This window comes from Bidens hawaiensis, unplaced genomic scaffold (genome assembly GCF_021521415.1).
Source record: "Bidens hawaiensis isolate Kalapana, Puna unplaced genomic scaffold, B.hawaiensis_p1.1 tig00009917_1, whole genome shotgun sequence".
NCBI lineage: Eukaryota > Viridiplantae > Streptophyta > Magnoliopsida > Asterales > Asteraceae > Bidens > Bidens hawaiensis.
In genome coordinates, this window is record NW_027491746.1 from 137,463 (window position 1) to 153,684 (window position 16,222).

At 38.9% G+C, this 16,222-nt stretch overlaps 2 protein-coding genes across 2 annotated transcripts; both read left to right on the forward strand.

The window, feature by feature from the left end:
• Positions 1-758: 758 nt before the first annotated feature.
• LOC143533808 (uncharacterized) lies at positions 759-3,340 on the forward strand. Its single transcript, XM_077028469.1, has 5 exons — positions 759-1,053; positions 1,138-1,219; positions 1,636-1,702; positions 2,605-2,766; positions 2,854-3,340. Exons 1-5 carry the CDS (start codon positions 771-773, stop codon positions 3,088-3,090), a joined length of 831 nt encoding a protein of 276 aa, XP_076884584.1. The 5' UTR covers positions 759-770; the 3' UTR covers positions 3,091-3,340.
• Positions 3,341-5,060: 1,720 nt separating this feature from the next.
• LOC143533785 (uncharacterized) lies at positions 5,061-6,339 on the forward strand. The gene is made up of 4 exons (XM_077028455.1): positions 5,061-5,107; positions 5,166-5,232; positions 5,891-5,983; positions 6,103-6,339. Exons 1-4 carry the CDS (start codon positions 5,061-5,063, stop codon positions 6,337-6,339), a joined length of 444 nt encoding a protein of 147 aa, XP_076884570.1.
• The last annotated feature ends 9,883 nt before the right edge of the window (positions 6,340-16,222 follow it).

Consider the following 16,222-nt stretch of genomic DNA (forward strand, 5'->3'; position numbering starts at 1 on the left):
ATCACCCAGATCAATAACTTCAACCTGATCACCTCTCTTGAATTTCATTGTTCTACAATATAATTTGGTTGAAGTGGGAGAACATTTAAGGAAAATACAAATTTTCGGATTTTATAAAACTTTAATGAAAATCAACTGAGAAGATAAAATTCAGAGCTAAATTATCGTTTGTATTAAACTTTTTTGTAAACTAATCGGTTTTTTTTTTACTTTATTAAAAATCATCGGACAAATACTATGTTTTTTGTAAACGTATCGTTTTTTTCCCACTTTTTTGAAATTTAACGTAGCTGACGAAATTCATTTGGAATGCGTCCGAGGAGATGCATTTCAAAAAAACGCGGATAACGATGACTTTGAAACTTCACGTGACGGACAACTTTCATTCCAAACCTGTGGTTTTTCAGAAAACTATTTTCACTTGAAAACTATCGGCCAAGTTAAATTTCTATGAAACTTTATCTGTGAAAGAACATGTGTCAGTTTGTGATAGGATACCCAAATCTCACGTCACGAATCCCAATATCACGTGGGAGATAGATTTGGAGGACTATTTTCAAAATTGAACCTACTTTGGACTATTTTCAATTTCTCTCTCTTATTTTGTATTATGTCTAGAATTTTCCCTTATAATAATCAAATTTTAATTTTTATAATAACAAAGAAAGAAGCTCAAGAGTGGAAACGTACGGCCGGTTAAAAGAAACTATTCATGAGATCCAACATCTCCTTTAAATCCCAAAACAAACTCATACTTGATCAAAAAAACCATGGCATCCAAAGAAAAACATGTTCAAAAAGATTCAAATACCAAGAATCTCAAAGTTGTGTCTGGTAACAACACACCTGATCGTGTCAGTAAACAACAAAAAGATGAAAAGGTAACTAAAACCGATTTAGGTATATCCATGGATAAACTTGACCTTGGTCCCAAAAAGAAACTACTTGTGCTTCCTATCACAGGGTTTCTTGTTCACCGGGCTCATCGTAGCCGGCCTAACAGCAACCATAAAGTTGACCGCTTGCCAGATTTCTATTCAGGAAATTTTAAGAGTGAGTGAACTGTATTAGTATTATTATTATTATTCACGTTTTTAATTTTGTTTACTAAGACGTTTATATGTTGTGTATCTATAGTTTACAAGAGGCCGTTTTGTCAAGAGTTTATAAAGTTTTGTTTTGAGAGATTTGAAGTGGGAATTTGGTCATCTGCTATGGAGTTAGTATCACAACTTTTATTTTTAGTTTACTTGTTATTTTGTTATGTTTGTTTAAGTTTAATCTAACAAATAAGTTATAAACACGGTTACTTAAATTAAAGGATTTTTGTGGTGTGTGTTAAGAATATACTTTTGTTTGTGTTTGTTAAGTTTATAGAGGAATGAACTTTAAGGAATGAGTATAAACAAACATTCATGAAAAAATATGAATATTTATCAAAATAGTTTACCATTAAAGTATAGTAAGTTAAAATATACGTGAAATTCATTTCTTATATAATTTTTTATGTTGTTTTCTGGTAATTTATGTATTATAAAATTCTATATATGTATGGCATATGTGAACAATTAGTTTATAGAACGCAAATGAAATTTCTGTGAAAAGTTTATTAAAGCGATTATATGATTTTTCCAGGCAGAACATTGGTGGAGTTTTGACAAATGTATTTGGTGACCTGAAAAGCAAGCTGTTGTTTACTTGGGTAAGTCAAGCATCATCTTGATTACACACCAGATCAGTTTTGTTGTTGAAGTGATTAACTAATCAAACCTAATTTTATTGTGAGATGTGAAAATGCATGAATTTTTTTTAAAAATATGAAATATTGGATGTAATGGTTTATAGGAGAGAGAGATTTTTTTTGGGTTTTTAGGTGTTCCGCCATTTCAAATGGCGGAACCGACCATGATAACATAATCTGTCAGAAGCTGTCTGGTGACATGGAAGTTAATTTTGTGTTCCGTCATTTCAAATGACGGAAGTGAACAGTGACTTTATGACACCTTTTATAGCATGTTTTCTTGACCACATATTTAAACTAACACACTATTCACTTCCGCCATTTGAAATGGCGGAAGTGAACAGTGACTTTATGACAACTTTTATAGCATGCTTTCTTGACCACATATTTAAAAACTAACACACTATTCACTTCCGTCATTTCAAATGGCGGAAGTGAAACAAAAACCACTATTTAATATGTGGTCAAGAAAGTATGCTATAAAAGGTGTCATAAAGTCACTGTTCACTAATTAACTTCCATGTCACCAGACAGCTTCTGACAAGTTATGCTATCATGGTCGGTTCCGCCATTTGAAATGGCGAAACACCTAAAAACCCAAAAAAAATTTCTCTCTCCTATAAACCATTATACCCCTCTAATATTTCCTATTTTTAAAAATTTTTCGAAAATGCATATGTATTATTTTGGTGAAATATATAAAAGTTACTTCTTTTTATGTAAGGGTGTTACAAAGACTAATCTGAATAATTACAATCTAACAAATCCTGTAACTTGCTTGAGTGTTTATATTATTAACTGTAGGTCTGTAACACTTGTTTACCTTTTATTTAAGATTTTCTTGTCTTAACGACTTTTGTTAGGATCAAAACCAATGCACCAAGACTGATTTCATGTGTTTGGACAACAAAGACAAACCAGTGTTCTTAAAAGAACTCAAGTCAATATGGAAGAAATATAATGGAAAATACTCTGCATCTAACACGTTGTTGATCTCCGATCCTGTGAAGTCCCTTCTAAATCCTGTATTACTACTCTATATATACGTCATTTATATATGTTTACAAAATAAATTATATCTTCATGTTGACGTTATATGTGTTTTATTGTAGACAAACACTTCCATTTCTCCTAAAAACTATGATCCTGAAAACAAGGAAGATGATCTCTTAGGTCCAAATGGTGAGGTGCGGATGTTTTTAAATGGGCTGGCAGATGCTAAAGATGTTCAGAGTTATGTGAAAGGTCACCCGATAGGGGATCCGGCTATAACATCGTCTCATGCTGATTGGGACTACTATTCCAAGATAATTCGTTATTTTGGCAAGAAAGAATCTGGTGATCACTAGAGCTCATCTGAATCATTTAAACTAAGAGGGTGTTTTTGTCTACCTATTTATCTTCTTTTTGTGTTTGGTTTATAATGTCAAGACATGTAACGGTTAGGATTTCAGTATGTTGCTTCTAAGTTTGATTGTCAAGTTCACCACACTCCCAAGTATGTGTTCAAATATTGGATTTCAAACTGAACCGAAACTGTTTAAAACTAGAATTTGAATTGTTTTTATTAACTGGTTCTCTACATCTAATTAATTTGTACCAACCCAATCCAATAATAAACAACGGTTGCTTAATTTTTATGTCTAAACCGAAAACTAAACCAAATTCAAATAAGTTTCAAATCACGTTTGAACTTCTTAAATTCTGTTTGGTTTGGTTTGGTTTGGTTTGGTTTTTGGTGGTTGGCCAAAGGCGAAAAAAAACCAGTTAATTTGGTCTGGTTGAATTTTTTGTGTTGATAAAAAGTAAAAAATAAAAAAATTCTAACCGAACAATACCAAAACACCAAATGGAATCATAAATTCGGTTTGGTTCAAAATTTTGGTGTTCACCAAAAAACCTTCAAACCGAAAACCAGAGTAAGCACTCCTACTACTTATCAATAATACAATTCACGCTTTATGTTTGTTCAGCGACATTGAATAGTCGGTCAATGATTCTTTTAATAGCGTAACATTTTGTCCTAAAAATAACTAAAGTTAAAGTAGTGGTGGGGTGAAGGGGACCATTTTTTCCCTGATAAAAGTGGTAAAATTCTCTTGTGACAGTATTTCAATGTACTTTATAACTTTAGTAAAATATAAGAAACAAACACAAATGCATTATTGAAGCCAGGAAACTTGAGGGACTGAATATGATATGTTTGATAGTTAAAGGTTTAAAGTTACAAAGGTGTTGATATAGTTACACAAGTCGTCTCACTCGTCAAAAAGATGAGATATTTTCAAGTTTGCAAATGTATTAAATCCTTGAATTATTTCTTCTTAAATTATTGTTACCAATTTTATCAATGATGAAGAAGATGTTGTTTCTGATAAAGATAACACTGATCGTGTTAGCCAATACGATAAAAAATAAACAGGAATCGGTTTAAGTATATCCATGGATAAACTTAATCTTGGTCCCAAAAAGAAACTTATTGTGCTTCCTATCGGTGGGTTTCTCGTTCACCGAGCTCATCGTCATCGGCCAAACGCCATTCCTATAATACGCCATCCGGATTTCATAACTGGATATTTTAATAGTGAGTGAACAATATTATTCACATTTTAATTTTGTTTAGTAACACGATTATATGTTATGTGTATGTACAGTTTACAAGAGGCCGTTTTGTCAAGAGTTTTTGAAGTTTGTTTTGAGAGATTTGAAGTGGGAATTTGGTCATCTGCTATAGAGTTAGTATCACAAATTATTTAAAATGTTCTTTTATTTACCTGTTATTTTGTTAGTATTTGTTAGTTTAAGTTAATTTAAGAAATAAATAAACGGATGCTTGATATAACGGATTTTTGTGTTGTTTATTGATAAAAAATATACATTTTTTAAAAAACGGCTAACTCTCATAGTCTTTAGATCGATCTGTTTCTAAATCTAGGACAATGTTTTAATGTTTTTATGAGGCTATAACTCTCAACATTATATCTTGATATCACTGAATTACTGAAAATGTATTTGTTTCTGTTGAAAGATAATAAAAAAAATGATTAATGATAAGATATAAATTAGTGAAACAAGTATTTTACCTTAAAGAACCTATTAACTAAAAGAAAATGAAACAAATATGAAAAGAATTGATTGATTGGTTACACTTCTCTTAGTTTTCTTGTAACCTTGTGGTTTTCTCCTGAACCCTCCTCAAAAGATGTACATGAACGAATAATTTATAGAACACAAAGGATTAAACGAATTTTTTTGTTCTTTTATAAATAAATAACATAAAATATTGTTCATATTTATATTATTTAACAAATAAAGATAAATGATCTTTCATGTCAAAAGATTCATGAACGATTTGTTGAATGTTTGGTTCGTTTATAGATATACTCTTATATATTATTAAAATTAATTTATGTCTTTCTTCTAGGCAAAACATAGATAAATTTCAGACCAATGTATTGGGAGAACTCAAAAAGAAGCCTTTGTTTACTTGGGTGAGTTTAAAATCACCAATAATACAAACATGACAAGTTTTCTAGTTTATTAGTCTACTACGACTATTACTATCACTACCACTAGGGCAACTTTGATGTTTTAACGACACTTGTTAGGATCAAGGCCAGTGCACGGAGACAGGTTTCATGTGTCCGGACAACAAAGAGAAACCGATATTTTTGAAAGAACTCAGGCATATATGGAAGAAAAAGTGAATTTTTTTCAAAATTGGTGTGTTTGTTAAAGTTGTTTCAAAAATGGTATGATTTTAAGAGGTATTTGAAAAATGGTGTAACCGTGGTTTGAAACCACGGTTTGGGTATTTATTTTTTAGAGTGTGTCAGATGTGAATTATACAAAACAATATTTTAAATAAAATAAGGCAAGCTGTGGTTTTAAACCACGGATTGCATAAAATATTAACCTAATACCACATATTGAGACCACAAATTTGGCTACAATCCGTGGTTTCAAACCACGGTTTGTATTATTTTAATCAAAATGTATTGTTTTATGAAATTCCATCTGACATGCTAAAATAAAAGAAGACAAACCGTGGTTTCAAACCACGGTTACACTATTTGTGAAAAGGTTCAAAAACCAATACCATTTTTGAAACAATTTATGTAAAAGAAACCATTTATGTAAAATTTTCAGAAAAAGTATATATCTGGTGCATGGCGTGATAGAAATTACTCCGCGTGTAACACATTGTTGATCTCTGATCATGTGACGGCCCTTCTGAATCCTGTATTACTCTATATCTACTATACTTTTTATTAGATACTTTAAATATAAGTTACATCTTTATATGTATGCATGTGCGCGAGTCTTTCCTATTTGATACCTTTATTGATGTTTTGTTGCAGCCAAACACTTCGATTTCTCTTGCGAATTATGACCCTGAAAACAAGGAAGATGATCTTTTAGGTCCGAATGGTGAGATGCGAGTGTTTTTGGATGGGCTTGCGGATGCTAAAGATGTTCAAAGTTATGTGAAAGATCACCCGATAGGGGATCCGGCTATAACATCTTCTCATGCTGATTGGGACTACTATTCCAATATAATTCGTTCTTTTGGCAAGAAAGAGTCCAGTGATCACTAGAACATATCTAAATCATTCCGACCAAGAGTATATGGTTCGTATTTGACTACCGCGGTGCCTTTCTTTTTGTTGTTTTTGTGTCTGTGTGTGTGTGGTTTTCTTTTGGTGTTACAAGTTCAGGTTCTGAAACTTTTGGTTTCCGTATTATCCTTGTAATTTCTTAACAAGAAACACGAGATTCTTGACCTTCTAAAGTTAACTGTACGGTTAATTGTCTAGCATTATATTTTACTTGCAAAAGATACATTGTGATTATCATCTAGGTCATAACATAGCCTAGCTAGCTTCAATCACATTATGTGACTGATTTCTGGCGAAAGATTAGGGTCATCTTGAATAATTGTCATTGGGGGTATAAAGAGATTACTAATTTTGACCAAATATAATACTTTCAATTTTTAACAGCAACAACAATTATAATGTGCGTATATTTTTAAAGGATATATATAGTTTTAAACAAATCTAGTTTTAACTATATAAAGTGATTGATATGTCAACCAACTAAACACCATAGACAAGAGTATCTATCGACTTTGTACAGTAGTATAATATTGTTATAACCTAGTATCCAACCAATGGGCACGGTAGCTCCTAATACTCAATTTTTTCTATTGTTTGTAGAAAAATATATAGATAAATGGTGAAGAAACACGGATCCACTCCCCGGGTATGGGTCCTGGATCCAATGAGTCCACAGGGTACAATACGGTAACTACTAACACGATATGAGTAAGACTTCCCAAAGTCCAGTGACCGGAACCTGCAAAACAAACACAGTGAGTCTCGTTACAGGAAGGACAAGAGGGGGGGTCTTCCTGTAACCACCCTCCGGCGTGAGAATCAGTAACGTTCGTTATGAAGAAAGTACTGAAGTAAATAGACTAAGTGTAGTCAGAATGTAGGTGAGTGAATGAATACCTCATACCATTTGACAAGGTATTTATAGTCGAAGGATGAAGGAAGATGATTGGGGCAGCTGTCCTCTTCTAGAAGATCTTTGATAACCGCCTGGGCACGTGTCCTCTTGTGATAGGTTGGGCTATACGTCTCATGTGCATGAGTATAACAACCTGGACACGTGTAGCCCAATTATAGGATTGATCGCACCCTGGCCATGTGCACGGTTATAACAACCTGACCAAGTGTCCTTTGTTCATTGGTTGATATGTCACGTATTCCCCAAGTAAGAATCATGAACCTTCTTCTAGAGAATTAATTGGTGACAGCTGTCCCGCTGGCATTGTCCTCCGGTTGTTTAGGCGGACAGATGTCCTGTCCTGCGGATGACTTTTGAGGACGCCAGGATGCTTCCGCGTGTGTTATGAGGACGTTCCTCCTCACTCGTGATATGCGGATGATTAATGTGTCCCACGGGTGGCTTATAAGAGGATTCTCTGTGACCCGCGGACGGTACTTAAGGGTATTTGGGTCTTTTTGGTACCCTACCTCTACAAGTCCCCCCAGTCCGGTGTTTCTTCCGTGTGAAGTCTTTATGCGAGTGAAATTCTGGACTTAATGTATGTTGGGGATTTTTGTCATTCGGACTTTAGGTAGAAAATATCTTCTGTTGGTAAAGATAATCATGAAAAAAGGACAAGTTGACCACTCGCAGGCGCGTGAACAGATGATGGAACGTTTTTGACGGCTGTCACTGTACCCGACTGTACAACTTTTTCTCTTTTTCGAATTTCCCGCGTGACGTGGCAATCACTGGTTGGGTGATGATGTTCTCTCTCTACTGTTTATATCCCATTGCATTAATTGCGATGGGTATAAATAGTGAGAGATATCTTCTAATTGAAGTTTTATCGTCTTTATTTCTTAACCATCTTTTTGCTTTCTTTCTGATAAAGCACTGAACTTTCTTATATCCTCTCATCAAATCTTCTATAATGTCGAACGTTCAAACTGAGGTTGACGAGATAGAAGTTTCATGGGACTATTCAGAGTATGAAAAGTTGTTGGAGACGTACGGTATTCAACCTGAATGGGGACCGGAATTTCCATCTCCGGGTTCTATAGCCAGTTTTCCACCACCTGGGAAGATGGCTTTGTATGCTGATTATTTTGCTTATGGGAATTTTCGTTTACCCATAACAAAATTTTTTGAGAGATTTCTGACTGCTTATGGGATCTATTTATCCCAATTGCACCCGCGTGCTATGATGCGAATTCGTCATTATGAATTTGTATGTATAGCACGTGATACGGTTCCCCACATAGATCGATTCCCATTTTTTACCGTCTTACTAACCGTAATGGTTGGTATACGTGTCAAGGGTTTTCCGACCGAAGTCTTGGGTATGAAGGTGAAAAGTTGCCTACAAACTGGCGTAGCAAATTCTTCTGGATATCTGAGGATGTGGTGCCACTGTCCATGGTTCGTCGTCCTGTGAATTCCGCCCTTCTGGAGGTTATCACTGATGCTTATGAGGATCAAGTATGGTATCGTGTTCTTACCATGGAACCCTCACCCATGCGTGCGTTGCCGGAGGAAGCTTTAGTGTGGGCAGGCATGAGCCGGTTGTGGCCAACGGAGTTTATGGAGCCCATTTTTGTAGATCTGAATGAGCGTAAGTTGCCTTTTATTGCCTTTTCATTTTTGTGAATACTTTTATGATCAAGTTTCTATCTTTTTCAGGTTGGAGTTCCATGTTTAACGTTCTTTTTGGGAATCGGGGTTGTGTCCGCAAGAGTATCCGCGAGGCGGGGGACCGACCTATACTTGAGAAAACCAAGTCCCAATTTTTGTTTCCGAAGAAGGTTCGAGCTGAACCTGTGACTTCCGATGCCACCTTTGAAACAGGTGCGTATGTTCTAAACCCTTTTCCCCTTACTACCATTACTTACGACGGAACGCTTGCCATCCTATCATCAAGTGATGATGATGGGGATGTTTCTCAGTCTTCCGCTTCGGAAGAAGAAAGAGACTCTGATGAGGGTGCTTCTGAATTTTCCTTTGTCTCGTCTTTATTAGTAGAACTGGAGAAAAAGAGAGCTTTCTTAGCTTCTCAGACAGGTCGAACAGGTATGAAGGCTGCGGATGCTGAGGTGAGACCATCAAAGAAAAAACGAAAAATTCACCGTCCCAAGAAGCCGCAGTACAGCCTTGTTGAGCGTATTGACATTGTTGAAGGTACGTGTCATCTTTAAATACTGTGTTCTTGTATGAGTGTTTGGCTAAGTACGACTTTGGTATGTAGATCCACTGATCTTTGGTGAGGATACGTCTGAGAAGCTATCTACCCCAACTCCTTATACTGAAAAACCATCATCTCCTTCTCCAAGGGAAAATGATGAGATTAAGTTGTCTACTCCGCCAAGTGACCTTAATATAGAGGGTCAGTCGACCCTTTCTCCAACTGAGACTATTGTGGAAGATAGGGTGTCGACCCCGCCAGCTGATACTTCAACGGAGGGAGCTAATATTTAGTCTGAAACTGATACTCGTTTTGACTATCTTTTTCAGGCTAGAGGTGGTACTGCTGATCAGCAGAACAATCCTGCTGTGAATGAAGAAAATGTTAGGAATGTGGAGTCTCCTCCTCCACAACAATCTTTTTCTGCCCCAGCTCGCCTTAAACCTTCGGGTTCTCGGTACTACGGGGATACGGGCCTAGGTGACAATCATGAACTGTTTGTTCCTCCATGGAATATTACCAATGGGTCCCGATTTTCTTATCCTAGGACCTGTATGGACTTTGTTGAGCATTGTACGCCTCCTGCCGATATGACGTATCAATATGACCTTTCCCGCCATGACCTTCATATGAATGTTGCTTATCATCTGGCTAATGCCTTAGCCGGTAGCCAGGAGGTCTTAAGTGAGTGGCGTACTCTAGGCGGGAAGGTAGGGGAAGCTCGCCGGGCGGCCGAGGTTGCCAAGAAAGAAGCTGAGGAGCATCGTATTGCTGCCCAGACCGCTAAATGGAAACAATCTGACGTGGAAATTGCTCTTAAGAGTGAGAAAGATCGCAACGCTGAGGCTGCTCGCCGATGGAAGGAAGCGTGTGAAAAGCAAAATTCTGTTCTTGAAGCTGCTCGAGCTAAGGCTCAGGGGGAAAGAGACGAGTTGACTCGTGCTCAAGAAGCTAACTCTTCATTAGAGAATCAAGTAGCCCTTCAAGGTGCACGGATTCACGATCTTGAAGCGGAGCTAAAGTTGCAGAAGGAGCGGGCCGAACTTAAGGATCAAAGTGCTACTGAAATCCAGGCTGCCTATGAATCTCTCCTTCAAGCTCATGAGGAAGCTACTGCGGAAACAAGGAGTTCCGAGCGCGTGCAGAACAAGATCGTCAATGGTTCCTTACTTGGGGAGTTGACGCTGTAAGTTATGCTTTATCACTTGTTTTACTCTCACCATTTGATACTGGGAACTCATGCTTTTGTCTCAACAGGTTGTCCGCCATATCAAAGGAAGTAAGGAGCTAAATGACAGTTTTGCCAATGTGATGGCTGCTTCTTCATCACTTGGGCGTGTTACGGGTTTCCATGAAGGAGTGAACTACGCGCGAGGTAACCGCACATTTAAAGATCATCCGCTCTATGGCGTAAACGTCAAACAAGATCGTGTTAATCGGGTTAAGGAGCATGACACTTTAGTCTTTCCTCTACAAGATGTGCTTCCGGAATTTGCTTCCGCATATGACGGCGTACAACTTTTGAAGACCTATCTTGGGGAAGACTCTGAGGATGACTCTTCGGAAGACACGTCATTGAAGGCTCCGGAAGGCCCATCGGCTTCAAACCCTTAGGATAAGCTTAGATGTTTTGTATCTTGTAATTTTTTCTTTTCCTTCTTGTAATTATTTTTGGATAATTAATGAGGACGGTTTCTTTTGTCATTTGTGGATATTTTATCTGTCTGGTGGAAATATCTTTAGAAAATACTTTTAATATTTTACATCTCTCTTTTGAGTGTTTGAAAGTTTTGGATAACTATGTTGACGTGGCGGAGAGAGAAAATTCTTGAGGGCAACTGACAAGACATGTATGACGTCGTTTAACAGCCTTTTTGCACTATCTTGAATTTCCCGCCTGACGTGTCAGCCATCCGGTGGTCCGCGGTTTCTCTCTCCTCTGTCATTTTATGGATCGCATTAATTGCGATGAGTATAAATACAACCCTTGCGATCTCCATTTAAACTTTATCACTTTCAGATTTCTTCTAAACATTCGAGACTTTTCACTCTTCTCTGAGATTTCTTCCTCCTCCGAGGTTTTCTTAATCTTTTTAAAATTGAAATGGCTAAAGAAAAGAAAGGTACTCCTACTATCAACGAGGTTGAAGTCTGCCTTAAAGAAGAGGATTATAATGACGTTGTTAATGTGTACGGACTAACGACGGAGTGGGAACCGGAGCGGCCTGTTAGTGGTTCTATCGCCACTAATCCTCCTCCGAAGAAGATGGCTGTCTATGTGGACCATTTTACCACGGGAAACTTCTGGATTCAGATTACCAAATTTGTCCAATCGGTCTTAACAACTTATGGGATTCATCTTTCCCAGATCCATCCCTTGACACTTCGAATTCTGTTGCCAGACTTGCAGCCTTGAACTGACTGTTGGCATGTTCGTCGTTTTTTATAAGATGACCTTCCGTGACGGATGGTACAGCTTTGCGTCTGTGGAAAAGAGGGTTATAGGCACGGAATGGCTCCGTAGCCTCCATGGCTGGAAACCCAAATTTTTCTGGATTCGGGAGGATGTCATTCCTTTCGCGATGCATAACCGAAAGGCGAAAGAGGTTATGCCTGTGGTTGCGGCCTCCGCTCATGAAGATCAGTCATGGTACCAAATGCTGATCTCCACACCAACTCCCATGCGCCCAATCCACGAAGGAGCGATGGTGTGTGCAAAGATGAGCCGCCTATAGCCGTTTCCAAATCTGGAACCGTACTACGAGGAGACCAACAAGAGTAAGTTTTTTGTTATCTCTGTTTTGTCATCAAGTATTTTCTAACTTGTTTTCTTGCTTTGCGTAGGTGAAGGTTCCGCCTTTAGCACTTTGTTGGATCGCGAGGGAGGAATGATGGTGCGCCGTCCAATCGATAAAAGGGATGCGTCCTTTCTTGAGCGCACCCGTTCTAATTTTGTGTTTCCTACAGCTTTCCGCCCGGAACCCAAAGTTTCCGAGGCGATGTATGCCAAAGGTGAGGCATATGTTAAAGATTGCATCCAGAAAGGTGAGGGCATTTTGAAACCCAAACCTGTGACTGCTAGTACTTCTAGCGGAGTGATTGTGCTCTTCTCGTCTAGCGAGGAGTCATCACTTTGCGGAGAAGTATGTTCAATTGATGTTAACAAAGTTATGGGCTCAGCTGCAGGTCTCACCCGTCAACGAGCTGCGTCCCACCAGACATGTAACACCCCGACCGAAGGCGGATTATACATCGGGGCGCCACATATTGCTTCATTACTCGCGACACTATTGGTGTCAATATTTATTAATACACATTTTATCGCGCACGCGCAGCGGGGACAAAGATAACATGAATCAACATAAATCAATATATTATAAAGCATAATATTCGAACAACAATAACATGTCTTGATACATTTTAATCTAGGTCCAAAATAAAAGAACTTCCTACGTGTCCACAAGCTTCAAAGCAGCTACAGCAAACCTGAACATGTGTTAAAATAAACGTCAAACACTTGCGTGTTGGTGAGAAATCAAGTTTAAATACAATACATAGATAATCATAAATCCGCGCGCAACATGTGTATATCTGATGTTTAACAAGGGTGTAATCAGATTGTGATCAAGCCTAAGATAGATAGATCATAGCTCATAGTTCAATCCGTGCTCCCAATTGAGCACAAAAACGAGAAAACATACTGTGCAAGTGTAAACAAAGAAAACCGTAAACGATAGGTCTCCCGTGTTCATCCAATGGTACCATGAAAACTTCGGAATAGGCCGAACAAAGCGGTTAATGATACACACATACAAATAAACAGCCAAGTAAACGTCCTCAACACATGGGATACTGCGCGACTAAAGTTCATAAACAGTTTAAGACTCAAGTTTTGTATGAACACATGAACATCCCAAAGCATTTAAAATAAAAAGGGATTAGATACGAGATAACTCACTTGATAAAGATGCGATGATAGATAAAGCAAGAACCAAACAAGCAAGTTAACCTATAAGTAAAGATTACGGTTTCAACGATCGGTTTTAAGTCTAGATTATAAGTTAGCATAAATAATAAGTAAATTAATATTTATATTAAAAAGTTACCGGAAGACAGGGCAGAACAGGGGAGGAAGACGAAGGCAAGAGAGGAGGGAGGCGGCTGAAGAACAACGGCAGAGAGCAAAAGGGAGGAAGAGATAATAAGTGTAGTGTGTGAAGTGTTAAGAAAATAGTATTATATTTATAGGCAAACCCTAGGGGACATAAACCCTAGAAAAGATTTCCAAAAGTAAAAGAAAAGATATCAACAGTAAAAAGATTCCCAAAAGCAAGATCTCAAAAGATATGGCAGCAGGAAAAGGGGAAAAGCAAAAGGGAAAGCTGTCAGGGAACAGTAAAAAGCATGGGCGGTTCAGGTAAAGGTACTGGATAAAGCATGGAAAAGCAGATCTCAAAAGATAATGTCAGTCACTTTTTCTACCAACCAATGGGGTTGGTGCGCATGCTGCGCCGAAAGTAACTATTCAGACATAAGATAGGTTAGGTCAAAAGCACAGAAGATAAGACACTTCAAAAGCATACAAGCTGGATAAAACAGAGGACTTAAAGGTCTAGCGCGAGAAGGCTGAGTGCGCGAGCGCGAAGGCTGGCACAACAATCCTTAGCGCGCTGCGGGAAGAATCACAAATCCTTAGCGCACTGCGAGAAGAATCACAAATCCTTAACGCACTGCGAGAAGAATCACAAATCCTTAGCGCACCGCGGGAAGAACATACATTCTTAGCGCGCTGCGAGAAGAGTTCTCTTCACGCATCGCTGGAACAAGATGTCTTCACGCAGGCTTCCTTGTAAGGAGTCTAGCGCGTGGAGCTGCAGACATCCTTAGGCGGGAAGAACCAAAGGACAAGCAAAGAAGAGAGGGTTCAAGGCTTAAGGGTTAAGCAGGAGGGCGGGACGGCGACAAGACAAAGAGGCGGGACGACAAGAAAGACAAAGAGGCGGGACGACAAGAAAGGAAGGCGGGACGGCGGAAAGAAAGGGGAAGAGAAAGGGGCGGGAATGAACAAATAAAAATAAATATATTTAATTTTAATTAAAAAGTTAAATTTACAAAGATTAATAATAAACTTTAAATCATAAAAAGAAACGGGTACCTGGGTCGGGTCGGATTCGGGCAGTTGTCACAGTCTCCCCTACTTTAAGAAATTTCGTCCCGAAATTTAACTCGAAGTAGGATGCGCAGAGAAAAGGTACGGGTACTTGATCTTCATCTGATCTTCCCTTTCCCAAGTGAACTCGGCTCCGCGCTTGGACTGCCAACGAACTTTAACAATAGGGATGCGACTGCGCTTGGTCTTCACCTCGCGATCCATAATCTCAACAGGCTTCTCAACGAAATGCATAGATTCATCAACTTGAACTTCATCAAGTGGAATGTGAAGGTTCTCGTCAGCTAAACACTTCTTGAGATTGGATACATGGAACGTTGGATGCACATTACTGAGCGCGGGCGGCAGGTCAAGTCTGTAGGCAACTTTTCCCACACGCGCGAGAATCTTGAATGGACCAACATAACGAGGAGCAAGCTTACCTTTCTTCCCAAAGCGGACAACACCCTTCCAGGGCGACACTTTGAGGAGAACAAGATCACCAACTTGAAATTCGAGAGGCTTCCGCCTACGATCTGCGTAACTCTTCTGTCGGCTTCTGGCAGTCAGCAGTTGATCACGGATCTTGGCGATTTTATCGGTTGTCTCTTGAACAAGTTCAGGTCCTGTGATTTGAGCTTCACCCACTTCGCTCCAACAAATCGGGGAGCGGCATTTACGACCGTAAAGTGCTTCAAATGGGGCCATACCGATACTGGAATGATAGCTGTTATTATAAGAGAACTCAATCAAAGGCAGGTGTGAATCCCAATTACCTCCAAAATCAAGAACACAAGATCGGAGCATATCCTCAAGAGTTTGAATAGTTCGCTCAGACTGACCGTCAGTCTGAGGATGATATGCCGTACTCATGTCCAAGCGAGTTCCTAGCGCAGATTGGAGAGATTTCCAAAAGCGAGATATAAAACGGCCATCGCGATCGGATATGATGCTCAAAGGAGTACCATGGCGGCAGACAATTTCCTTGACATAAAGCTGCGCGAGTTGCTCAACACGGTAGTTTTCACGAATGGGCAGAAAGTGAGCAGACTTAGTCAAACGATCCACTATTACCCAAATGCTATCATGTTTGCTTGCTGTCAAAGGTAACTTGGTAATAAAGTCCATTGCTATACCTTCCCACTTCCACGTAGGAATTTCTGGTTGTTCGAGCAAACCAGATGGGCGTTGGTGTTCAGCTTTCACTTTAGAACAAGTCAGGCATTTAGCTACGAACACAGCAATATCCTTTTTCATACCGGGCCACCAATAAGTTATGCGCAAATCCTTGTACATCTTATCAGTGCCAGGATGAATAGAATACCGAGATTTGTGCGCTTCACACAGGATATCAGCGCGAAGATTCTCATCACAAGGGATCCAGATGCGATTGAGATAGCAAAGAATTCCACTCAGATTAGGGACAAAATGCGCTTCCGCGCCACACGCTAACTCGGCGCAAAGGTTGCCATTGCTGATGGATGCGCGCTGCGAGTCGAGAATGCGCGATTCAAGATCGTTTAGGATCGGCGCGAAATGAAGCTGGGTGCGCGGCAAGATACAGTTAAGTTGGCAGGGTTTTCGGCTGAGCGCA